The 26,614-nt window shown below is 40.4% G+C and overlaps 2 protein-coding genes across 4 annotated transcripts; one reads left to right on the forward strand and one right to left on the reverse strand.

The window, feature by feature from the left end:
* Positions 1–4,639: 4,639 nt before the first annotated feature.
* Positions 4,640–8,445, reverse strand: vgll4l (vestigial like 4 like). Its single transcript, XM_032579361.1, has 5 exons — positions 8,266–8,445; positions 6,538–6,661; positions 6,208–6,451; positions 5,580–5,661; positions 4,640–5,448 (listed from the first exon to the last, which is right to left on the reverse strand). The coding sequence occupies exons 1-5, from the start codon at positions 8,330–8,332 to the stop codon at positions 5,156–5,158; spliced, it is 810 nt and encodes a 269-aa protein (XP_032435252.1). The 5' UTR covers positions 8,333–8,445; the 3' UTR covers positions 4,640–5,155.
* A 2,430-nt stretch (positions 8,446–10,875) lies between these two features.
* Positions 10,876–24,238, forward strand: syn1 (synapsin I). Of its 3 annotated transcripts, none has more exons than XM_032578650.1 (14): positions 10,876–11,472; positions 11,664–12,128; positions 13,741–13,798; positions 14,846–14,937; positions 15,031–15,187; positions 15,284–15,373; positions 16,651–16,713; positions 16,812–16,954; positions 17,048–17,122; positions 17,208–17,310; positions 17,398–17,547; positions 17,967–18,036; positions 18,135–18,618; positions 20,093–24,238. In XM_032578650.1, the coding sequence occupies exons 2-14, from the start codon at positions 11,815–11,817 to the stop codon at positions 20,226–20,228; spliced, it is 1,935 nt and encodes a 644-aa protein (XP_032434541.1). In that variant the 5' UTR covers positions 10,876–11,472; positions 11,664–11,814; the 3' UTR covers positions 20,229–24,238. The 3 variants fall into 3 exon arrangements, with proteins under 3 accessions (XP_032434541.1, XP_032434542.1, XP_032434543.1); XM_032578651.1 differs by having other exon boundaries at positions 10,876–11,433; XM_032578652.1 differs by having other exon boundaries at positions 10,883–11,472; positions 20,131–24,238.
* The last annotated feature ends 2,376 nt before the right edge of the window (positions 24,239–26,614 follow it).

Raw genomic sequence — 26,614 nt, forward strand, 5'->3', positions numbered from 1 at the left:
GAATGAAGTGTGACTCCAGCACGGATGCAAACGGCAGTTATCAGTAGTGAGTGATGAACTATTAAACTAGATATTTTTCATATATACTGTTTGTGGTGTTTCAAGGCAAGGCATACAAGTACGTATACCAGAGGACCCTCAGAAGCAGAAGCCACAAATATGCAGTGGTCCTCATACTTTTAATAAAAAGTACCACTTCAAAATATACTCATGTTTCCATATACGACATCTATTTTAAAACCATAACACAACACAATTTGTGTTTTTTCAAAAAGGAAAACAGAAAAGGTACTGTAGACTCTGCTGAAGGATTCAATTCAGTTATGCACTCAACATCAACTTATACATGAATTAACAAGAAGTATCAGTGGTTCTAAATTAAACTTGCAATTCCTTGAACCACACGTCACTGAGGATAATTGAAGCAAAAATAGTGGAGATATATTTTTTATGTGAATCTGACATGATTGGTGTTTGAATAAATAAGACACACAGAAGATTACAGAATTATAGGTCCGCTAACAATAGTTAGCTTGTCACTGAATGTAACAGCATAACTCGCTAGCTTTGTGACTTGCAACTGGAAAACAATGTGTTTGGGTTTACTTGGGTCGTTCTCGGATCACGTTCAACAGAGCTACCACTAGCCACTGCGCCAGGTTCATTTTTGTCCTCAGTTTATACAGGGACTTCTCAGAAAATTTTCCACAGTACTACTCATTTTTTCAAGTATTTGTTTAAAGGAAACATAAACATGCTTGAGCAACTCCTCTTTCTGGAAGTTTAAAACTAAAATTATTCCTGAACAAGCACTAAAGACTACCCAAGTACCATCGGTGTTACTTGTACCAACTCTGAGAACCATGTGATTATGGGATTTGATTTGTATTTTTTTTTGTCTATTTCTGTGTTACTGTTTACAGTAATTACACATACAGGAGACTGCATGCTTCATGTCTCTTCTGGCAGAGAGAGAATGTAGCGAGTGAAAAAGCAGTAAAAGATAAACCCTGCCCCCTGAAATACCCAATACTTTAGTTTCTTCAAATGGGGACTTTAAAATCCTGAACTATCATGAAGACACCATGGAACCATTGACTGACAAGCAAGCATTTTGGGAGTGACGGTTAAGGGGTTAAACCCATTTGTGTTATTTGTTTAGAGACAATGGTGAACTCACCATTACTGTAAACTTAAATATGAATCACTGGAGAAATCACACCCATTTAAAACGTAGATGATGACACACACAAAAAAAACAGATCAAAGAATCTGACACAGTTTTCATTTTGAGTCAAACTGAAAACCAAAAATAAATTACTTTAGTTGCTGTACAGATGTAGAATTTTATTAGCTGCAAATAAAATAGCGAGTGGCTCAAATTGTACTGCTGGCCCCCACCTGGCCATTACTTTGAATATTTTCTGCAGGCACTGCTGGACTGAAATCACTAACACTGGCTGGTGATTTCAATGACGTGTTTTCATTACATATCAGTAGCACTTTAAAAGTAAGTTCAACAAATTGATCCGAAAAAAAAAGGAAACAACTTAGACCGTATTATAATAATAATAATAATAATAATAATTTAAAAAAATCAAACTATAAACAGCTCAGCCACTGCAAAGCAACAGTCACCAACAGTGTTACTAATCAACCTGTTGCTCAGGTCCCTTTTTCCGGGAATGTCCTGGAGACATGTTAAACGTCAGCAGTGCTGACTTCGTCCTAAAATGCTCTGATGCCTCTGAATATGCTGATCACTTCCTCCTTTCATTACTTATTTAGTTTGTCCTTGGTGAGGTCTGCATGTGTGACATGTATACAGAAGTGCCAGCTACGTGGAATATTTTCACCTCACCGAAGCCACGCTTACACAACTGCTCACAAGCACTTTCATCCTTTTTTTAAAATGGAATATTAAGCATTAGATCAACAGAAAGTCACGCTTCACTGGGAAGCAGAGGAAAGAGGATCCACAATATTTTACTTTCAAAATAAAAATATTAAAAGTGTGGGATGCATATGTGTGTAACTTGACCTCAGTTTAAGTTAAGCTGTTCTGTGACGGCCTTGAGCGCTTGTTAGAGGTCATTAGTGAACAAACAGCATAATAAAGCCCAAGGACCACAGCAGGCAAATAAGAAATAAAATTGTCAAGAAATTTAAAACAGGATTAGGTTATAAAACAATAGCCATGCTTTGAAGATTTCACAAAGCACATAATGGAGGGGTTTTGAGTGGATAAGTGGAGCAACTTCTACCCATATAAAATTAACTTGAACTGGAACTTATCATAACGTCAAGCAGTCTCTCTGACAAGACAGTTTTATCTTCATTATATGTTTAGTGCATGGATTTAAAAGAAAATAAATCATGCTTTGATGAGAACATTTATTTGTATGTGCTTTCTTTTTTTGTGCAATTCAAATTTCCCCTTTTAAATGTATGTTTAAAATATCTCTTATAAAGTTCAAAACTGAATTACATTTTGCAGGAACTGAAAAAAAAACAAAAAAAACATTTTTAACATATTAAATCAGCTAATTTCTGGAGTATAGGTTCTTGCCAATGCGTTTTGATCAAGTAATATTCATGGTGGTCCAGTCAAAGTGCAAACCACAATTTCCAATTTTTTTTATAATGAAAAGTGAAAATATTCAAGAGGAATACTAAGATTTGTGCAAAGCACAGCAGCAAAAATGCTGCAGATCATAAAAAGATACCAGCTTTTATCAGCCGCTGGGATTTTTAAAGTAGCAATCCAGGCTTTTTGTCATTTTGTAGAGACAACCAATTTTCACAATTGGTTTTTAAAATTCTACCACCAAGGTCTTCTTTTTCGGTAAACGTTCAGCAATTCTACCAGCATTTAAATCCCTTAATTTGCCGTGTGTGTGGACATCGAGGGGAAAAAAGTGGTGACATTAACTTTTACTACAAATAAAATCAATTCATTAATAACTGAAGCTTCTCATGTCTTAGCTAATCTTAAAAGCAATTGCTAAAAAGTACTTTAAGTGAATACAACATGGAAAATTTCAGAAACAAGCTCTCTACCATGAGGCGACGTTGTTGCACCAGAGGCGCCAGTATCCTTTCACAATAACCGGCTGGTTAAAAGCTCGGAATTATAAAAGTGTATATCCCAGACAACTTTCTCTGATTAAACACAACGCTTCACAAGATCTATTTACCAACATCACAGCACATTTATGTTCTCATGAGATTAGTGCACTACTGTTTCGTGTTTACAGAAAGGATTACGGATTTGTTGACAGTGATTTATCCAACAAAAATTCAAGAATTTTCCCAGAATGGTGTGGGCAATTTTTCTTATGGTAAGAGATTTTTAATAACTGTTTGCATGAGTTAAATGCTGTTTTCTGTCGTTTATGAAGGATTAGGGATGGCAGTGAGCAGTGACTGCTCCCTCACTCAACAATGTGCATTTGTTATGCAGCTGCATGAGAAGCATTTCTCGTCACATTCTCATAGCAAATTGCTCTGTACAGTTCAAAAACTATCTATCAAGGTGATGGCACTCAGGACATGCTGTGCTTGTCCTGACCTCCTTGCTACACTGATAGATTTTTATTTTTTAGCATTACCTTCCAGATTTTGGAAGGAAAACCTTAAATGTAGTGAGACTTCATGCATTTTATTGTGATTCTATGAGAGAAAATGATTTCCTCTTTCGCTTCAGCGTGAAAACACCTGCGTCCAAACAGCCGTTTTCTAAAGAACTGATAGTTACTGGTGAAGTTGTTTATCGCACGACATGAGTCACTGGAAATATTGGCTGTTTAAGCACTTCTTGGGAGCCTCTAGGTGGCATCAAAGCCCCTATTCAGGTTACACTGGATGAATTTGTTGAAATACTAGTTTGTGACTCACTGGGGGAAAGTAATCTTCCAAGATTGATCAATATTTTGCTCCCATACTTGCGAACTCACCCAAGACCCTGTTGAGTGTAAACGTTTGATGGCGTTTCGTCGTAAAGAGGTTTACTCTAACAAATACAAAAGTTTATTTCATTTGTATAAAGATGAAGACAGAAACAATACCCATAGCTCAGCTTTACACAGCTGTAGTTTTCTCGCCCAAGAACAAATTATCCAAACGTTCAAAGTAATCTTTTAGAATTTGAATTTCAGACACAGCCTCTTTGGTATTTTTCAGTCAAAGTCTCCAATCGTTTTCCAAATTTGACAAGCTAGGACATGCAAAAAGGGAACAGCAGAGCATGACTAGTTCTCATGCTCAGGCCGATCAGCCCAACCCTTTATTCCCCTCCAGCCCTACCTCATATCCCTTGCCAAACAGGATCTGTGAGATCTGAGAGAGTCATTTTCTCAGGACACAGGAATGTCAGCGCGCCTGCTGGGACATGCTCCCTACATTCTCTCAGATTTACTGGAAAAGGGGTCTGGGATGAGTTGCTCATGCAGCCATTTAATTTTAGAGTTGGGCAACAATGCTTATTGTTGGATACCGTCTTCTGGCCAGGTGTGTTCACTGACTCACTGATTAAATTAGATTGTCCGGATCACTCTGATCTTCACTTAAAAGATACCCATAATCTTCCATTTCCTCTCAGACTTGTCATCCATGCAAAAGAAAGAAACATAAAAAAATATATATTTTTGTTCATTTTATTCTTTTTTTTTAGAAAAACATTTGTCAAAACTTAGATTTGTATAAAGCTTACAAGCAAAATTTTACACAGCAGACAGACCAGTCATTCAGACTGGGAAAAAACAAACAAACAGTGTATCAGAACATAAATACAATACAGTCAATTTGTGGCAAACATGCAATCTGCTAATGGCACAAATTTAAAGAAATGTAGAGGATTACTTGGCCCAAACACCATCTATAGTATTTCAAGTGTCAGATGCTAAGCACGCACAGGGTAGAAATGTAACAAAACAACGTTCTTCGGCTCAATGCTACATTTATCAGAGTTTAGTGCATCGGGTTTGGACGTGCACACGTCCACGGTGAGTGCACTTTGTTGTGATCCGTTGACCATCTCTGAACACTTGCGCTGGCTCGTCTGTTTTACGTGGACAGGCAAAGCTGTAGGTGCTGAAATGTAAAAAAAATAAAAAAATAAAAAAATAAAAAAGTTCAGTAGTGGTGCCATTTCTGCTTAGTTAAGGGTCCAGTGGCTGGATGTCAGCGGTGACTGTTTGTGGGAATGGTTGGGACTGTGGCTGTAGGTGGGCGAGTGGGTGACGCTGGGGCTACTGGGCGGCGTGGAGGAGCAGGAGGACGACTTGGATTTGATCTGCAGCCACTTGTCCTCTCCCAGTGCCTTGGCAAAGTGGTCGTCCACGGACACACTGATGGAAAGTTCCTTGGTGGGCGCTTGTTGGTAATTCACCCCTAGACTCCTCTGGAAATGCTCCTCGAGGACGTGATCATAATTGCATTTGGAGTCTCCTGGAAAAAGGAAGGATGTATGACACAAGTCAAATACACACCTCTGTGAGTCAGAGAGAGTCTGTTCAAGACTGAGTGGTTATTTAGTCTATGAGTTGAGTGTGAAAGTCTGGAGAGAGTGAGAGACTGACCTGAGGAGTGGCTTTTGCGGACCTCGGGTCTAGAAGAAGGGCTTTGTACTGATGACACACAGGTGATCACTGATGGGCGCATCTGTGGAAAAGGAAAAAAGACAAAAGTGGGTCAATCACTATTAGAATTTCAACAGTGATCCTATGTTTTGTTTTCCTTTGAATCTTTAACCTTCAGTGTTGCTGCCTAAACCTGAGAATGCACTCTGTTAAGATTACAACCACAGCAATGTGCACAGTTTAACGCAGAAGTGATTAAACTGGTTGGGTTTGCTCCTGAAAGTCAACTCACTTCTACTGTGATGCCATAAACAGTTCAGAAGGAAAGCAGTCTGTTTGGTCTTGTTGAGGGCATTCCTCTTTCCATTGCTTACATTTTCTACTTGAATCCGGCTGGATTGCATTGCTCAGGCAAGCTTAGGCCTGTGTGCACTCAATAGACTTCACTGACTAAAGAGTAGAGATGTACCCCTGCTGTGGGTTACCCTCAAGCTATGCTGAAGTTAAAAGGAACATCAGACAGAGCTGCCACGTTTCCAAAGTAATGACCGCCTGAACTTCCTTTATCTCAGTCAAAATCTGGCCTGTTGAAGAAACAAGCGGCCCTTGTTCAGAACAGCTGAAATACCTGGATCTGAGTGGCAGCAGAGGCCGTAGTCTTTTCTCTTGCGTTTTCAGGGTCTTTCCTTGGTTTTTTGATGAGTGCCAGGGGTTCATCGCTGACTGGTGTGTAGTAGACGTAGGGGGGGAAAGGGCTGGTAGGACTAGGCGTTGGGCTCTGTGGGGATGATGGACTCTGCTGGGTACTGAAGGGTGCAGGCACTGGACCAGCCCTCTGGACCATCTTGTTCCTGTTTATTGCCCGCTCTCGCCTAAAACAGATATAGTCATCAGAAATGGCTTCGTTTCTTCAAGAAAAGGTGCATTTATGTGGGCAAAAATAAAAAGTTCTGCTAACCTCTCCTCCAACGTGAGGCCTCTCTCGTAGTTGCGCTTGCGTTTGACCGGAAACACAGCCGGAGCTCGAGGTCGCTCGTTCCCCATATGCCTGTACCGGTCTTCACCTCTGAGATGAGGCTGGCCTATAAAACAGGGGCTAGAGTTAGACGATCAGAAAGGTTTACGCAACATGATGACAACATCCTGATATACTATTGGATGGATACCATCTTTCATCTGAAGTGACCTGTCATAATGTTTTTACCTGTTAGAAAGTACTTAACACTTATGGGTGACTAACAGTTGTTTTCATCCCATGACATCAACCTGCATGACAGCTAGTCGTGGGAAAATTTTTATTTTTTTCACCGTTAATTGTAAGCTCCGTTAAGTAGCTAAACTCGATCTACCTGATCAGTGAGGGTTTCAACACTTCACAGCTGATTCAATACTAACGGTAAATGTTGTTTTTCTTCAATGTTGGCATACAGCCCGTTCACACGCCTCCAAGAAGACGATCAACACAGATTTTAATGTAATTTTGTGGGGTAGAAAGGCAAACATTTAAACATCTCCAGCTATTTATATAGGCGAACCCCTTTGTGGATGTAGATGCGCCTATTTTTTAAATTTTATTTTGAGTCTACTCAAGTCAAAACACATGAGCTGAGGTTGGCTCTGATAAGCTGAAGAGTTGAGGAGATTCACAATCGTGAGATTCAGTCCATCAGTTAAAAAAAAAAATGGGTGTGATTTTCACAGGTCTTACGTGGTTGCATTTGAGTCCAAATGGAGCACACACTAAACCAAATCAATGCGCCATCAGAGTTTGCGATGGGATGACATGCTTGTAGTCAAAACACCAACACTCCTTGAAATTGCGATCACCCCCATGCTTCGTTGTTAAACTGTACGCTCTCTCGACACTCGCAAGTCCACATTCACTAAATGACTGGAGGATTCCTCCGTTTGCAAGACAACAATAACCACTGCAGTCTGGCTGGACTGAAACAATAGGCGATTATCTGTTTTCGCAGTGCAGGACAAAAAAGGGGGGAGTTCAGCGTCATTGCTTGGACTCGTCAGCTTGCGTTACCTATTGCATAAACATTCCATCACCTGCGTGCTACTCCTTCACACAGTGTGCCATTATGGAGGGGGAGCAGGTATAACCACACCTATGCTGATTTTCTAATGCCTCGGGCATGGATATTTTTTTTCTTATTAGCTGTGAGCGTGCGCCGCGTGACCTTCTGTTTGGCTAAATTTAATCAGACTTTTGCTGAAATCCGAAAGCGACACACACTTTGCAATTCCTTTGTTGACATTTTAGAAAGGAGGTTTAAAGTGGAGTCCCTCGTTATTTTAATTTTGACAAGACTTCCTGTATTAAAAAAAAAAAGGTTCCAGTCCAACAATATTCATCTGAAACGTGCATTGTATGAGGTACTTTTTGGATTTTAGCTTCAATTTGATCAGATATCAACTTGATATCTGATCAAATTGATCAGATTGATAAGAACAGCGTCTTCTTATCAATCACTTTATTTACATAAACATCAATGACAGAACAAAGGCACACAGCGGTGGAACAAAAACAGGTAACGACTTTGTCCATTAATGAGACAAATACATGCTGACAGAGATCACGGAAACGTAAAGCGGTTCGTGTTACTTTTACTGGTCATAAAAGTACATGTATTTTTATATCACAAAGAAACAAAGAGAAAGTGTTCCCCAAACTCACCTTCTAATATGTAGACCTTGAAGCCACTGCTCATCCGGGTAATGTACTGGAAGTTAGCCACAGCCATGGCTGCTGGACTTTGTCTGAGTGGAGAAAAACACTCGGTGGAGCAATCTGAAGCTCAGGTATGGCTTGTATTAGAAGGGTAATGAGATTCTGGCTCTGCGCTCAGGTAGGTAAAGTGTCAGGTGAGCGCGGACCGCCTCGACCTGTGACTCATGCCTGCACTCAGATTGGCTGCTCTCCGGGCCAATCAGACGGCCTCGTTCATTCACTCCATTGTTGCGGTGTTTTTTAGGCGAAAGGTTCTCACAGGTAAACTTGTTTCCAAAGTGGAAAGTTGAGTTGTTGAAATGTCACGGGGCTACACTGCTCCCTCCTACCAGAAGAGCATTCACAAATCCTTTAAATATGCTCCCAAGTCTAGAATAATTAAAAAGCGAACCAGTTTTTAGGCATGTACATTTCCTTTCCAAGAGGGGTTTCAATGACTCCCAAAGGTGAAGAATGCCTTTTGTTTCCCCTCCGTGGAATCAACACCTTGCCCACCCTTGTCTGTCCTTCCCCACCCCGCCCCCAGATCTGAAATCTCACCAAACTGCATTTTTCTGACTACTTAGCCCACCGTGGCTTCAGTCATTCCACTGACCTGCCCATACACGCTTGCAGCTGTACTCTGAGCCCGCCTCACATATAATCCAAAGGCTTTTGTTAACGGCTGGACAAAGACTCCTAAGTTCTGAAAATACTGCAGCCATGAGAACAATCTTATCTGCAGACACTACGACATTGGCGGTATGAGAAACAAACAACCCGCACTGTGTGTGCTACTGCGAGATAGCAACCGTCTAATCATGCACGAGGAATATTGGCCTTAAACAAACAAACAAAAAAAATTCAAAGCACTCCTGCTGCAAAGGTCTTGCCTGAATAGTATTCATAAACAAAACCTGGTCTAATTTCAGCACAACAGTGCCCCCTTACGTCGATATGCACTGGAGAAACAAGACTTTCTACAGCTTGTTTCAATAATAAGGGGTGAAACATTCCTGTTTTAAGGTACACGTTTAAAGACGTGTTTACACAGTGACAAATTCTTTGCAGAGTTAACATTTCACCACATGAGGAATTTAGTCTTAAAATGCAAGGAATCTGTGAGTGGACAAGCAAGTCTGAGAGCAAACCTCTTTAATGAATGCAGTTCATGACATTATCTAAACCTGTGTGTCATGACAGCATTATGCTCCAACAAAACTGCATTACTCAGTGATCTCACCGTTTCAAAGTATTTCCATAATGCAAATAGAAATCAGACACATGACGCGAGAGACCGCTAATGTTTTAAGACTGTTCTAACTCAATTTAAAATGATCATTATATAGCAACAATTGTGCAACAAGGTGTCAAGACTCTAATCTCGGGATGTAAAAGCAGTTGGGTTAAGCTTAGCTTGTCATGAAAGAGAAAACACATAAACCACACCAAAACCTTTGGGTGACATGACAACTGGAATGACAAGGCAGGATTTCTCAAATGACATAAATAAAGCTCTCGCTGTTACCACTCTGAGGAAAAATTAAGGCAATTTACAAAAGGTTTGTGTTTATCTACAGAGCTGAATGAACAGTCATAGAATCACGACATCTTAAAGTCAAAGGGTGGCACAAGAAACCCCGAAACAAACAAACAAACAAATATATATATATATATATATATATATATATATATATATATATATGTTCATATCACTGTTCATATCACTGTAACTTTTGTTTGATATGCTTAAGTTCTGCTTTCACTTGAGGACGATATTGTTCCAAAATGGTTTTATTGTTACCATAAACTTCTGTGTAAAGAATAATAAACTAGTGGTTAAACTTTAAACAAGGTACTTGCTGGTGTTTCCCTAAAACTATTGACGCTCCATTGTGCAAGCGGTTCCTGCACAATGAATTTACGAATTTAAAGACACATTGGTTGCTTAAGCAAATCAAGAATCTTTAGTTCTTTTTTAAGAGCTATTTTTCTGACATTAAAATAAAACTCATGCCATTCTTTCATGGCTTTTAGTTTGGTGTGTCTGGTCACCCGTTACAAAAACATTCTGGAGACGCCCTTTGCGGATGACTTGTTAACAGGATAGCGTAAGTCAAGAAACACGCAAAAATACAGAGATTAACACATTTTTTGTTGTTTATTTTTTGAGCAGAGGGTGAGCTATACATTGACCCTCCACTGTATTAATGATTCAAGAGAGAATAGCAGGAGTGCCTGTTTCCCTTGTGATCATCGTCAAGTTCCAACCACAGTGTAGTTTCCATAGTACAGTAGAGGATAAAGGGCTCCCACGGGAGGGGGTATGTAGAGGGGGGGGGGAGGTAGTCTGTTGATCACCAACAGATGGCGCATCACTAAAAACCGACCGTATTGAAATTCAAATGAGCATCTCGGCAATAAATAGATGTGTTTCTATTGGCCACCAGCGGGATCCCATATAACCTACCGACCTGATTGTCCCGTGGAGTCAGCAACTGGTTCATGTGTGTCAGAGGCACACGATCCTGTCACTGCTCTCATCAGCACCACCCTCATTACCCATCACACTGCTGCGTCAAATGCACCTAAACACAGCCGTAACACAGGAAGTCCGATATTCTCCCTCACAATTAATGCTGGACAAATCAGCAGGAAGATCTAGTCTGATGAGAAATGTATTTATTTTAACTATCAGCATACTGCTGTAAATAAGTAGACACGAGTGAATTAAATTCTTGTCATTTTTTAATGCTATCTATTGCAGGAAATTCGACAAAGAGAATGTCATCTTAATAGCATGGCTTTACCTTCTGAACAGCACCGGAAATCAGCTCCTGCATCCTCGCGTTACCTTGACAACTGTCCAGCCTCGCAGCCTCCTCTCCCTCAGGATGACTGGGAGTGACGCAGGGCAGACGGAAAACACTGGGTCTTGAAGGGAAGCAGGGCGGTGGGGATGCTGGGAAGACTTTAGCTTGTATTTATTTCTCCGCTTTCAAGTCGGATGTACGGCCTGGCTCTGCGCCCAGAGGACATGACGGTTACCTGCGTGCAGGCTTTTCCTGTGACTGACCAGTAGGAAACCATCGCCTCATCCATCCTTGGGGCGGATCACTTTGGATACATTCCCAAGTAGGCTTCAGAAATACCTTGATGCTTATTTTATTGCGGGTGAGCCTCGTTAAAACGGAATTAATTTGATTCAAACGAGTGATTTAACCTGTGCATATTTCAGCTGTAATCTAGTTGCAGGCTGATTTTCTTTGCAGTCACGATTTCTTACTATGTTCATTTAAAAAAAAAACCTGAAATCATTAATCATCACCATCAAATTAATAAAACCCGACTTTATTCTCTTTTAGGTGGCGGTGATTCCCGTTTATGCACATGGGAAACTAGTCCAATCATATATTTTTCTTGCCGAACACCAAGTTCTGTGTCAGTAGGTGGGATTTTTTTTTTTTTTTTTTTTTGGACCTACTTCTCTCTACGTCATTTCAACAAACCTCCACCATGAATTACTTGCGTCGACGTCTCTCGGATAGTAATTTCATGTCCAATCTGCCCAATGGCTACATGGGCGACCTCCAACGCACCGACCCGCCGCAGCAAAGCCCCGCAGTGTCGCCCGGGCCGCCGGAGAGGCGCCAGCCCGCCGCTCAGCCGCAGCCTGCAGGCGGAGGCTCCGGTTTCTTCTCCTCCATATCCAATGCCGTCAAGCAGACCACCGCCGCTGCGGCAGCAACCCTATCCGAGGCGGCGGATCGGGCTGGCGTCTCCAGCCACGGCAAGATCCTCCTGGTGATCGACGACCAGCAGACCGACTGGTAAGAGAGCGGCGCGCATCAGGGGCCCGTCTAGACACAGAATGTGTGCCAGGTCCACTGTGGGCTGCAGTGGCACAAACTCTGGAAGGTCATATGATTCAGGTGATGCCGAGAGGCGCTCCGTGAAGCTGCCAAACGGCTTCATGCTTAGATAAGGAGGGTGCTCCTGCGCTTGTGACATGGCAAAGATGAACCTTGCATGCAAAAAAAGAGAGAAAGAAAACCCTGCATCTGCATCATGTAACATAGCCAGGTTACAGTCGGTCGTTGATTGGTGTGAAAGTTACACTACACTGAAAAAGCACTGACACCCCAACCGTTGAACCTGTAGGTTTCTTGTCAAATCACAACCACAATCTTCAGTGCATTCAGTTTATGCATAATTGTGAAATTAAATGGAATGAAACCAATACATTGTTTTTAATCTTTTGTTCTCAGAGGTTTGCTATTTAGACCACATAGACAAAAACAAAATCCACTTCATGCCTGATTTAGTTGTAAGGACGTTTTATAAAACAATATCCGTTTTTCCAATTGTCGTTTGGAAAAAAAGGACAAAAATGCAAAAACATGAGCATCCACCTATAGGTGGGTTGCATTTAGGTTAGGTTAGGTTGCATTTATAAATGCAACCTAACATTAATCAGAAGCTTTGCCAAAAGGCTCATGTTAACTCTGGAGGAGCTGCAGAGATCCACAGTTCAGATGGAAGAATCTTTTGATTGGACAACTGTAGCTCATGAACTCCCCAAACGTGACCTTTACGGATGAGCGGCAAGAACAAAGTAAAGCCTGAACAAGTTCAACTTATAGAGTTTGACACAAAGCATGAAAGAACACAGGAAGCATTGCAGAAGAATGTGCTCAGGTTAGAAGAAATCAAGCTTCTTGAAGCTATACAGGGCAGTCCTGGAAGAAAACCTGCTTAATGCTGCTCCTTTTCCAGCAGGGCAACAACTGCTAAACATACAGGCAGATGAGTAATGCAGTTGCTCAGATCAAAGTATATGAAAATGTTAGATTGGACATGACAAGACCTCAAAATAGATTTTCATAAACACTCCAATCTTACTCAGTTTGATTTATTTTACAAAGAACATTGAGTTAAAAACATCAGCCTCCAGATGCGCAAAGCCTGGTAGCGACATAGCGCAAATATCATGTAGCTGCAATTAAAGTGAAACGTTGTGTTACAAAATAAAAAATTAGCCAATATTTTTTACATTTCTAGTTTCTAAAAACCATGTATTGTTTTCCTTCCATGTCACAAGTATGCACTATTTAAATAAAATCCCAATAATATGCAATTAAGTTTGCGACGAAATGTGCAAAAGTTTGGCCACGTGAACTGAAAGTTTTCAAAAAGCAAGAACTACGCAGACAAAATGACTCACTATCACATGCAAATCTCAGCGTTGCACAAAATTAAGTTGCACTTTCAGATTTAATTTGAAGTGTCAGCAGCCTGAATGTGTCAAAGACGAGACTGTTCCCAGTTTCAAAATGTCCTGCTTGGGCTGGAGAGAAAAAACAAAAAACAAGCTTGAACTGTTTCTCATTTTGTTCCCAAACATACCAAACAAATTGATTCACCTCCTTGTGTCACATTCAGGGTGAAGGTTTTCAGAGGAAGAAAGATTCACGGCGAATTTGACATCAAAGTAGAACAGGTAGGTCTTAAACCCAACTGTTAAGTTTTATTTCAGCAGGAGAGTGAATGTACAAAACGAAACAATAGTTTGATCAAGGGTAAAGAAATTGTCCAAGCAGTTTACCTGATGGAGTCTGCAGTGAGAGCGATGTTGCATGCTTTGTTTTAAAGAGATTGTAGCGTGTTTTACTTGCTGATGGACAACACTGCCTCCGATCTTCTTATGTCAAAACAGAAATAGGCCTCCTAGCGTACAGTTTATTTTTCTTGGCGGAAAAAAACAAGCCGTGGCATTATTAATGAGCTGCCATGTTCACAGAGAGCTCAGAACAATAAATGTCTCAGGGTCCGTTTCACTATCGAGTAAGAGCCGATACTCACAGCTGCATAAATTTTCAGTGAAATGCTTTCTTACTTATTAATATACTACGAAGTCATTATGAATGGTCCAAAACATTACGCAAGTACCACACCTGTTAATGTGACCTGATGACTGACCAGGAGTAATTTAGCTAATAGTTTTAGCCGAGACGTGTTGCCCAATGGTGTTTGTGGTTGCGGTGTTAAACCGGTGGTTATTTATAGCATGCAAGGAGCAGGAATGCGCCCAAATGTTTCAAAAATCATCTTCTCCGCCTCAGGCACTTTTATCCGTGTGTATTTTGGTCCCTTTAACTCTCGGCTCTGACTTAAAGTGCCTTGCAAAAGTATTTATACCCCTGAACTTTTGACGTTTCGTTATGCTGCAAACTTTGTTTTATTTCACTTGGACTGGATCTGATAGATCAATAATAATAATGACTTTTAAGTCTAGAGGAAAACATATAAATTACATGTTATTTTGTGTTGTTCTATCACAGAGATTTGTGGGCGTAATGTGACAAAATGAACTCAGTAATAATCTCACAGCATATCAGATGGGTAAATCAATCTCTTCAGTAACTAATAGTTTGTAATCAGTCTACCTGGCTGATGGTTTAACTATTATTTTTGCTCACGCACCCTCACAGTTAGTGCAATTTTTATATGGTTGGAAAGGGTTTGAATTTGATGTTGTTCTTCCCAGGCAGAGTTCTCAGAGATCAACCTAGTGGCCAATGCCAGCGGCACCTATAACGTCAACATTGACGCCATCAGGAATGGGCATAAGGTTACTAAGTAAGTCCTGCTTTTAGTTTGGAGTTATCACTCTGCTGCAAAGTTTAGCTTCTGAAATTCCGTTCAATATTTCCCTCATGTCCTCTGTGCCAGATCCTTCAGGCCAGACTTTGTGCTGATCAGGCAGCATGCGTTCAGTATGGACAGGAACGGAGACCATCGCAACATGGTGATCGGACTGCAGTATGCTGGCCTGCCAAGTGTTAACACCCTGCACTCTGTCTATAACTTCTGTGACAAACCGTGGGTGGTAAGTAGTCTTTAAAAACTCTGTTCAGCCCACGGCGAGCAGCTTCCAGATTTATAGACAATGAGAGTGGCCTCTTAGGGTTAAATTCTCCCTCAGTTTGCTCAGATGTCAAGACTCCACAAGCAGCTGGGACCGGAGGAGTTCCCACTGATTGAGCAGGTTTACTATCCAAATCACAAGGAAATGGTGAGTTCTTTGAAATCTCCTCTTCGCCACTTCCTGAGGCGTCCGATGTCCAGCTGTAATTCATGATTTATGTCACATAGCAGCTAAAGCCAGTCTGACTTTCTTTGTGAGCTTATATCTCTTTGGGTTCTTGCTTGCGGCGGCAGAGTTTTCCGATTTTTGGGTTGCCGAGTCAGTGTCAGGAACATTGAGTGAATGTCACTGCAGAGCAATCATCTCCACCCCTGCAGTCTCAGGCTGACAGAACTGGGCTGGCTTTCAAGTCATCAGAATGACTGTGTGTCCTCTCTGTTGGATTAAACGATTGATGTTTTAATCATTAGAAATTATATGTTACAAAAACAGGGGTTTTCTTCAGCAATTTTCATGATGAAGGTATACTCTGCTGGGATTATTATGCACAAGCATCTCTCACGTTCACAGAAAACAATCTGAAAAAGTGAGGACGTCCGGCGAGCGGGAGTCGAGTGGATGAAAATGTCTTGCTGATGGCCCAAGTTAGGAGAGAATGACGAGAATGGTTGAGATGACACAAAGGCAAGAGTAGTTCATTACAATCAAGATATGTGGAAAACCAACATATCTTGACGAACCTTGAAACAGAAGGACTACAGCAGCAGAAGACAACAGCAGCCAAGAACAGGAAACTAAAAGGTTCAGGAAAGCTAGACAATCCCAGATTGTAAAAATGTCGCCTGATCTAACCAGTCTTGATTTCAGCTGTGATATTCAGATGGTAGGGTTGGAATTTGAGGCTAACAACGTGAAAGCATGGATCAATCCTTCTTTCTATCAACTGCTGATAGTGGTGCTGTCATGGCAACGGGATTGTTTTTCTTTTGCGTCTTTAGGACAAATTGAGCATCACTTGCGTAAATAAAGAACTGGTGGAGCTGTGTGGATTGGGTTGCTTTTGTGGGGTGGAAGCTCGACTGGAGACTGAAGCTCCAAGGAAGATTTTTTGTGAAAATAGGCGGAGCTTATATGAGCGAGTGTTAAGATAAGATACCTACGAATGGCTGCCAAGGGAGATTTAAAATTTCTTAAAGGTGCATGAATAAGTCAACACAATAGTCTGGGTTTGATGAAGGAATAACATCATAACATGATCTAAAGCTCAAAAAAGTTGATTTTACATAACCCCCGCCCCAATTACCAGGATCATACTTTTTTGTTTTTAACCAATCTCTTCAAATCCCATCAGAGTTCTGGATTTAGGATCAAATGGTGTGGTAATTCATAATATAATGTTTTTTTTGTTGGTTTTTTTTTTACAGATCAGCGCCCCAAAGTACCCTGTTGTCGTAAAGATGGGCCATGCTCACTCAGGAATGGGAAAGGTAGGGATGGAATGATCAATCCTTTATATTATGTAGAACACATCGCATATGGGACTAACGAGTACTACCAAATGTGTGTTTTCACACCTGCCAACTAGGTGAAAGTGGACAATCAGTATGACTTTCAAGATATCGCCAGTGTTGTGGCGCTGACCAAGACCTACGCCACTTCCGAGCCTTTCATTGACGCAAAGTACGACGTTCGCATCCAGAAGATTGGTAACAACTACAAGGCTTACATGTGAGTTAGTTCGTTGTGTTTGTGATTTCGAATGTCACATTTCACTCTCACTCACCTCACTGGAAGTGCATCATAAACTGCGTTCTTTACCAGGAGGACCTCCATTTCTGGAAACTGGAAAACTAACACTGGCTCTTCTATGTTGGAGCAGGTGGCCATGTCAGACAAGTAAGAACACGTGATTGAATGGTACTAAAATCCAAACAGTATGTCTCGCAGGATAACAGAATTCCTATTGAACACATGGTTGCAGGTACAAATTGTGGGTGGATTCATGCGCAGACATCTTTGGTGGGTTAGACATCTGTGCTGTGGAAGCTCTACACGGTAAAGATGGCAAAGACTACATTATCGAGGTATTTTATCGCAGTGTGAGCATGTTGATGTTTGTCTACTATTACGAGAGCATTTCTTAACATTTTAAACATTATATTGCATTTTAGGTTGACGACTGTTCGATGCCACTGATTGGGGACCAGCAGGATGAGGATAGAGTTCAGATTGCAGAACTTGTGGTTTCTAAGATGCAAGAGACTGTTCCACGCACTCCCAGTTCTTCCTCGGTACGCGCTGCAGCGGGACAGCCAGCACAGGTGCTTAAACTGAGTGCACAATATGCTTACGGTAGCAAAGAAAAAAAAAACACTCTTTTATTCTCCACCTTTCTTTGTAATTGCAACTCCTGTCACAATATGTTTCTTCTTTGCTTTTTCTTGAAATGGAGGATTCATCTAAGGTGTGAAGGTCTGTGTTTGACTAAAGTAGAGTTCATCCTCTTACAGTGTTTTACTCTTTATGTGAAAATAAAGACGATCTATATTTGAAGTAGAAAACCGATAAGAATGGTCATGTAATATGAACATGTTGTTCATTCTTAATAAATAACAGTTCAGCAGTTAGTGTTGTTTTAATTATCTCTAACTTTAATCTTTTATAAGGACGCTTCCACCTGCATAATTTGTACATATTGTGACAGATGCGACATTTTCTGAGCCATCTGTTTGTTTTGCAGAAAGCAGTTTCTCCTCAGCCTGTCTCACAGCCAAGAGTGCCACAGGCTCAACAGCGCCCCTCCCCTCAGGGTAATTTATCCTGATCTTTTGTATTCATTGAAAAAGTCAAAACCAAAGTAATATCACGGTGTACGAATATGAGTGGTGCCCTATTTTACCTCCTGCAGGTGGTCCCCAACAAAGTCCTCCGACCCAGCAGCGGCCCCAGCCTCAAGGCCAGCCTCCCGCACCAGCTCAGCAGTCTGCTGCCAGCCCGGGTCCCGCTGAGCCCGCTTCTCAGGCTAAGCCTAGCCAGGGCCCCTCAGCCCAAACCCGACCCCCAGGTCAGGGCGCTCCTCAGCGAAGTCAGGGAGGTTCCCCTCAAACTCAGAGGCAGCAGTCCGTCTCCCAGCAGCAGAAACCTTCTGCCGGTCAGAAACCTCCCGGTGGGCAGCAGCAGCAGAAACCGGCCCCACTCCCTAGACAACAGTCACAGGGAGGATCACAGAAGGTCCAGCCAACCCGTCCCGGGCCTCCAACCACCCAGCAGCCGAGACCCGCCGCCCAAGGTCAGGGTGGCCCCGGGGGACGCCCCCCTCTGCAGCAAAAGCCCCAGCCCCCACAGAAGCCCAGTCAGGACAGCCCGGCTATGGGCAGCTCTCCACAACTAAAGTAAGTAGCCGTTCACGAGAACAGAACAGTGAACTGGATCAGTACCATCTCATTTGTACTTTTCGAGCCTCAGAACCGACATCCACAGAATGTCTATTCTTACCTCTTTTTTTGCCTGCACTGAGGCATGCATGCCACATGTAAAAAAAAAAAAAAAAAAAAATCCGCTCATACAGAGGCTATCCACTTGAATGCGCATGCTGTATCGATTCTTACATTTGTCATTCTTACAGCAGTTAGTGTTATAAAACAGAAACATGTCAGACTGTCTGGTGAGGTTGTGAAACGTTAAAGCGACAAGCAGGTTTTAACAAACGGGACTTCAGGTGACACAAGTATTAAAATCCTTGTTCTGAAGCAGGCTTCTCAGGGACACATTTAAACACCAAATTACAGGTAATAACTTAATAAACGGTTGGTAAAGACTTCTGTTTACACAACGGGGGTACTTATAAAAGTCTAATCCTTTATTTGTTGAATTGCATATCTGAGCACATGAGAAAATAGACATAAAAAAAGAAAAAATGTCAACCCTATGTCGAAAAGAATGAAGCTAAGAACAGTTTCTAACTTCTGCAGTAGTGGTCAACCTACAGAATTCACTCTGAAGTGAGAACCTTTCCCACTGCTACTTTTAAAGGCCAAATGTGCTAATGCTAGGACAGAGGTATTCATCTGGAAGTTGGCTAAGACGATACCAACAAGCTGGCAGGTTAATGGATAACGTTTTATGTTTCAAATTACACTGGTAGTGCCTTTTGTATTAAGAAAAACACAATATGTAGAATAGAAACCACATTCACATTACTAAACATGATGGTACTTGTATCATAGTTTGGACCTCCTGTGTTTTATCAGACACAGGACAAGATGTTTTAATTATTGAAAATTTCTGAAATGAATCTTATGCAGAATAAAAAAGGTGGATTTTGCAACAAAGCCAGATTGCAAAAGTCACAAATAGCTAATGACAAATGTATGCAGAATATTTCTCATTTCGAAATAACCACTGAAACCACACCAGATTGTCGAAAAGGTCTAAAAGCAAAAGCTAACACACATTCATTACTGACAGATACAACTACACCATAAGAGTTTCTTTCCGTTCTTTAGCCAACAATTTTCTGATGCCCCTTTTTTATTTGGATTCTGTTCATTTATATTTTGCCAAAATATTTTCACGATCAATCCCAGACAAAACACACAACAATGTGCATCCAAAAACCGTCATTCACTATTCATATCATGTCAATGGTGACTTGAAATGATAAGGTAATTCTGAATGACCTCGGAGAAGGAATGACCCCTTTTTCATCTTTTATTGAGTCTTTCCTCCTCTGTATCGCTCTCTCTCTCTCTCTCTTTATCTCTGTGTCTTTGCCTTGCTGTGCTCCAGTCTTTTCATTCCATTGGTTTGCTGCATGACTTTAATAGCCTTTCCTTCTCCTCTATTGCCATTTCCCTCTCTTTATAGCAAATCCCAGTCTCTTACCAATACCTTCAACATTCCAGAAACCCCAGCGCCCCGAGCCAGCCTTAGCCAGGACGAGGTGAAGGCTGAAACCATACGCAATCTACGCAAATCTTTTGCCAGTCTCTTCTCAGAGTGAGCTGGCATCAGATCCTCCCATCCCTCTTTCTTCTCCTCCAGCTGAGAGAAAAACAGACAGGCAAACTGATGGACAGACACCCCTTCTCTTCTCCACCCCACTCCGGAAACGAGCAAGGACCAACAGAATCTCCAATTTATGAGTGTGATATGAACGTGTACACACTTGACACCCACTGCCCAAACAGTTAATATCTATTAGAGTGAACAAAAAGGTAGAATAGAGTCAGATGATGTGATGCTTCAGACATTTCTCGCCTTGCTTAAAGCTTAACCGGGTCATCATAGCAAACCTCACAAAAGCCTACATATGTGCATGCGACAACCATTAACTAAAATCAGAAACAAAGCAACACGATACTGCTTCCTCTTATTTGTTGGTGCTGTAAATCCGTTGTGGTATTTGTGGTCAAAAATCTGAAGGACTGTACAATCGTTATTGGGATGAGAAAAATAGTAAAAGATGTTTCCTATTCCTCTGTAAAATCCTGTTCCGGTGACAATTATTGCAAGTTATTCTAAAATAAAAGTGAAAAAAAAAATACACTCCATTTTCCTGAAAAGAGATGTTAGAAAATATTTTCTTTGGCAACAAAATTGAATACAGGAAGTGGGTTGCAAATCTTCTTGTGGTGATTAAGTGATGTAGCAACTTTAACTAAGAACAAATTCACTGATGCAAAGGCAAAGAGTGTTGCATTTTATTCCTAAGATAAGAAGCTAACTATAATGGTGTAGCATTAGAGTAGAGGAGGAGACGGAAATAAAAAAAATAGCACAGTAGAAGCTATAATCTCCACTTCTTCCTTTTCTTGTACAAGCTAGAGTTAGCTAAATAGTTCAGCTAGCTGCAGGTAATTAGGAAGTTACGATATAAAACTCCCATGAACCATTGCTTCATTGGTTCATAAACACACTAACTCAAAGCAAGACAGTAAAGATCGAGATAGCACTAAAAGTATAAAATGTATAAAATGTCATCTCAGCTAAATACTAAATCAAAATAGCTAATAGTAAAATGTATAAAAATACCGCAACAAATAACAACCGAATCCTAATGAAATTAAACAAGCTCTCATTCAGGAAAGAAAATGTAGATGGGATAAAATAGTTTCTTCATATATGAAGGTAGATATCAAATTACGGCTACTAGATTACAAACATTTTTCATCTTCCTCTTCCTGTGCTCTAAAATACTTTTGATGAAATGCCAGATAGTGACTTGAGTTTTCTCCCGATATTTGAAGCATAAAGCAGCACCACACTCCAAGCTCTCAATTTTACATCTGTTGCTGCTTCCTGCTTACATATTTTTCACATTTTTGCAACTATAATAATCCATATTTTACTTCTTTTTTTTTAGCAGTTTAATATATATTTTTGTTTTTCCTGCTTTAAATAATAGGTATTACCATTTCATAGCTTGGTATACTTTTTCCATTAACAGGGTGCTAATATGAAACTATGGCATTTTCATCAAAGTTATCATATCATGAAAACCTTAAAGAAACCCATGCTTAGCTGGCATATTGTTAATGATAAGCATTATTAAAAGTCATTTAAAGAGTGATATATTGACAATACAAATAGCATCAGCAACAAATGTGTTATTTTATCTCTTGCTGTTATGTTATTTTATGTTATGCTACTCTTAAAGCATGAGTACACTCTAAACATGATCCGTTTTGCTATTTGCTTTGATTGGGAAGAAGACTGAGATTTCACACATCCTGATTTGTGTACTCCAGTGGGGTCCCGACCCTCATCTTGGGGATCCTGTGCCTCTGACAAAACACATTCCTATAACCCACTCAAAAGTTGTTATCCGCTTTAATGTCAGCAGCTGAATTTTAGTCTCAATAATCAGCATGTAGCAAAATGCTGTTGATAAAAAAAAAAAAAGTTTGATCTCTTGAGGGCTATGGCAGAAATGAAAATAGATTTGTTATCTCAATATCGTCGGAATTTGACTCGAAAGGTGCAAAATCCCACCACCACCTGCCTCAACAATTTTTGTACAGTCCACTTCCACAGCTCTCCGCAGTGTTAGCAGACACTCTAGATGTGTTCGAGCCGTTTCGACTGCTCACGGTGATGTCGTAGCTGCATGTCAATAGGAGGCAACTGTTGCGGTTTCCAGCATCTCACTCCGGCGCTTGTAACTGTGTCGTCACATGTAGTGGATTAGTCAGTAAAGTAGCTTCGTAGGTGTCGTGGGTATGTCGTCACTCTCGCTTTCCTTCCATTAATTTTTGCTGCACACGAATGAAACGCTCTTTACCTTAAGAAGGAAAATAAAAAAAAGAACATAAGAAAGCACGCCTTAGACAGACAAGAACATCAGATTAAATGGAGCTGTCTCAGGGATGTCCACTTGATTGTGACACTCGTGCGTGGCTGAGGGTCTTCCATTTTCAGGCATAATGTGGCTGTTTACAGATGATGAGGGACATGCATGCCTTTTTTTTTCTTTCTTTTTTTTTTTTTTGCTGTGACGTTGTTTCAGATACTTTTGCACAGATATTCAGCAAAAATCTTACTTGAAAACAATGTCATGCACAAATGTGTGAAGTTTGCATTTTCAGGTTTATTTGACGAGGCACTTGATGGAGCAACAGCTCACTTATTCTCGCTCTCAGAGGTGGTGCTGAGCTGCAGAGGGGAGCAGCACCCACCGAGAGTTAGAAAACGGTCAACAGGTTTTACAATGGCCCTGACTTTCTAGGAGGGGCGGTTGCATTGCACTCCAAGCCTGAGTCTGTTTTATGAATCTCAACATCTACTTCCAACGCTGCTTCCTATTCTTTTCACTGGGACACACCCTTATACTCAGCCAAGGAATGTTATTGTGAGATTTGTGTGTACAATGATAGCAGCAAAACAATTGTAATGAAAGATCTCTGCAGAAGTCTTCTCTAACCGCAGCAGAAATCCAAGTTGCTAGTGGAAATCAACTCTTGTTACCAGACGCTAAACATGTCTTCCAAAAAGAGTGCAATCCATTTGAATATTCATGTAGAGCTGCAATAACCTGTTTTTTTTTTTGTTCTTTTTTAGAGAAGTAGACAGTAATCACAAAATATTGATTCTGCAGAGTCTCCTTCACGCTGCCTGTGCTTATTGGTCTGTTCGTGTAGCCACAGTGTCTCCTTGTGCTCAACAGTGCATTAATGTGCAAATGTCCAGACCGAATAGATGTGCTGTAAAGAGCTCTGAGCTTCTCCCCCTTGCTGCTGTTCATGCTTATTGATGTTAGGTGTGCTGGCGAATTGTTCAGTTTTTACGTTAAAGGTATTCAAGTGGCTCTTTTTACTTATTTTGGCATTGCCTTTGTGAAATCTGAGGTTCCACAGAATGGGGCTTGTAATGTTATGCATTAATTGATTCAGGGTATCATTTGAGAATTTCGCAACTCACTGTCGGCGCGTATTATTGTCTGATTTATCGCAAGTCTATCAGCAAAATCAGCAATGTGTAAAAGCAAGCCATCGCATTTACCATGGATGGTTGTTTTAAAAAATATATTACCCTCAGAGGCCTCTTTGCCACTCTGAGACATAAAACATGCAAGGCGCACTGAATGAGCAGAGGCAGCAATGCAATGAAGTTTTCCTTTTCTTTGGGTTTTCACCTATTTGGATCCTTTACTGTGGCTATATCTGACTGTGAATGTACATTTTTGTTTGTTTTCATACAGATGACTTTATTGTTTACCTATTGCACTGTATAATCATTGTGAAAATATAAAATCATTATGAACCTGTGAATGGGTTAAAGCAGTCAGTTGATGCCTCTCATGTTCAAATCGTTACACCCTAAATGTGAAAAAGTGCAAACGCCCGAGGTTCCTCATCGTCGCAGACAAGACGATGTGTCATATAATTTATGGTGGATTATTGAGTTAAGTGTAAAAATAAAATAGATGTTATATGCAATGTAGCTATATCATGTGAAAATGAATATGTTATTGAAACATGGACACGTCCAATAAAGTCTATGACCAAATACGAACTCCTTATTTGTGCTTCTTCTTCTTGTGGAACTACGAAGACCTGGAAGGGATCGCTTAGAATAACAGATAGGAGCTGGATTTTCTTTTAGCCAGAAGCGGACAGTATTTACGCAGGAGACTGAATTAGGAAGTGGTGCACCACCAATGATATCCCTCTGTAAAACAGAGAGAAAAAAATTAATTTCTTCTGCTATCGTAAGTCAGAAGTCCACATCTTATTGAGATCCACAAACACTGAGCTAAACAAGACAGTTGAGAGTTATTTGGATCAGTGCTTTGGGACGGGATACAGGCTGCTGGGACCAACTACGGCTCACTGAAGGGAAGAAATCCTAATTCACACCTCACAGTCTGCTCGCCTGCAAAACTTTTATACTGTGCACTTTTTTATTTCTTTTTTTCCACCTTTAGCTATGGCTAGACGTGTTTGTATGCAGCCCTGATTTTTGGGACCACTAGACTTTTAAGTGTTAGAGAGGACTATTATAACTTCAGTCACAGGAGGCGCCAAATACAGAGAACATAAATAAAATGAGGGGATGAGCAGAAGAAGTAAAATAAAAGGAAAAAAAACATTTTCAAAAAAAAAAAACGTTGAGGAAAAATTTGCTGTTTTCCTACGGCGGACAATTTATCTCTCAAGAACAAGAAAGATATTCTGGTGCGATATCACTTTTTTCTTCCTTTTATGACTTCAAAGTAAACAGTTTAAAAACCATTATTGTTCTCTATAAGGACTGTAGTGAAAACTGTTAATGAAGCCGGGTTGCTCAGGTGACCCAAACATAATACGGATAGGAGAGAATGCTTCCAAGAAAGCTCTAGTAGAGTGACAACAAGAAATATGTCAAGTCTTTAACAACAATATGTGCCATAATATCACTTTTCAAAAGCCTCCTGTAGATTAATTGGAGTGGGCACTGCTATTTCGGCTTGGCTAACCTCCTATAACATTTCTGATTTTTATGCTGCTTTGTTGTCATATCAGACAGTTCCACTTAGCAGAAATATTCTACATGTTCTATTAGTACATGTTTCCCGCAGGAAGATTATGGGTTGCGGACAAGCAACGATCCAAATGAGAGCAGTGAATGAGAATCACACAAGTGTAAGTATAACATACAAGAGAAACAGCAGACAATTTAAAAGGATGCAGTTTTAGTTAAAGATGAATTGATATATGTTGGAATCATTATTTAATTGTTTGCATTAACTGTTTATAATTTGATACGCATCTCACTTCAATTTATTTTTTTTAAACAGATTCTGCACATGAACAAATTTGTAGTTTTAGCTTAGGAGAAATGCACTGTTATAAATGTTACAAATATGCTTTTCTGAGGCATTTAGTTAAAAATAACGTCCAGTAAAGTTTTTTTTTTTTCTTAAATTGAAATCTTTGGAAATAATTGTAACTAACTACAGACCTGAAAAGATTTTCACCGTCTAGTTAGTGTAACAGTTACACACTGACCACAAGGTGGTGCAGACCATCAGTCTGTCGCCTGCAGCCTCTGGCAGCACAGAACCACTCACACATTACAATTGGTCAAAGTAGGTCGATTTTCTCACTCTCAGTTAAAAAAAAATTCACAATAGCATCATGTGCACTCCGGTCACATTTATGAACAGTTTATCAGTGTAACAAACAAACAAACAAATTGTTGTATTTGTGACGCTTGAGAGGTTTCAATAGAAAAAGATCTTTTCTGAAATTTAATAATTTATTTTCATTTACTTTTAACACTTAAATTGTACAATTTATATTTATATATGTATATAAATATACATATATTTATATATGTCGATGTATGCAATAACGCAAACATACTGAATACTGTCCATCATCAAGTCGTCTTTGGTAGGACCGTGGCCTGTTTCTTGCTTTATGATGTCATATGGTATATTTTAGTCTGACTTTCCTAAAGGGTTTAATTCTAAATACAGCAGCTGCAGCTGATAAAGGCTAATACATTGTACTATGTGACCCACCATTCCAGACACACACTCATCTCTAGGGCCCTGTTCTGCATACATAGCTGACACCATCTACAGAAGAACCAAGCGGAGTGTTTTACTTATTCTTATCAGCTACAAAAGCTGCAGTTTTAACCACTAAATGGATCAGATTCTACATCTACTGCAAGCTTCCATTGCAGACAAAAAGAAATGTGTAAATTTCAGTTTGCAGACAGAATAATATATATATGCTCACTCATGAAAGGTCAGTGCTTTTTTTTTTTTTTTTTTTGGTGTTTCGTTTTGCTGCCTTGCATTTTCCACCCGGAGAGACCGCACTGTTCCCTCCTGGAAAATCCAGGTTCAGGAAGTGGGAAGGATGCTCATCCGATCGGGGAGAGAGAGGGTGATTTTTC

The sequence above is a fragment of the Xiphophorus hellerii genome, chromosome 12 (genome assembly GCF_003331165.1).
Source record: "Xiphophorus hellerii strain 12219 chromosome 12, Xiphophorus_hellerii-4.1, whole genome shotgun sequence".
Lineage (NCBI taxonomy): Eukaryota > Metazoa > Chordata > Actinopteri > Cyprinodontiformes > Poeciliidae > Xiphophorus > Xiphophorus hellerii.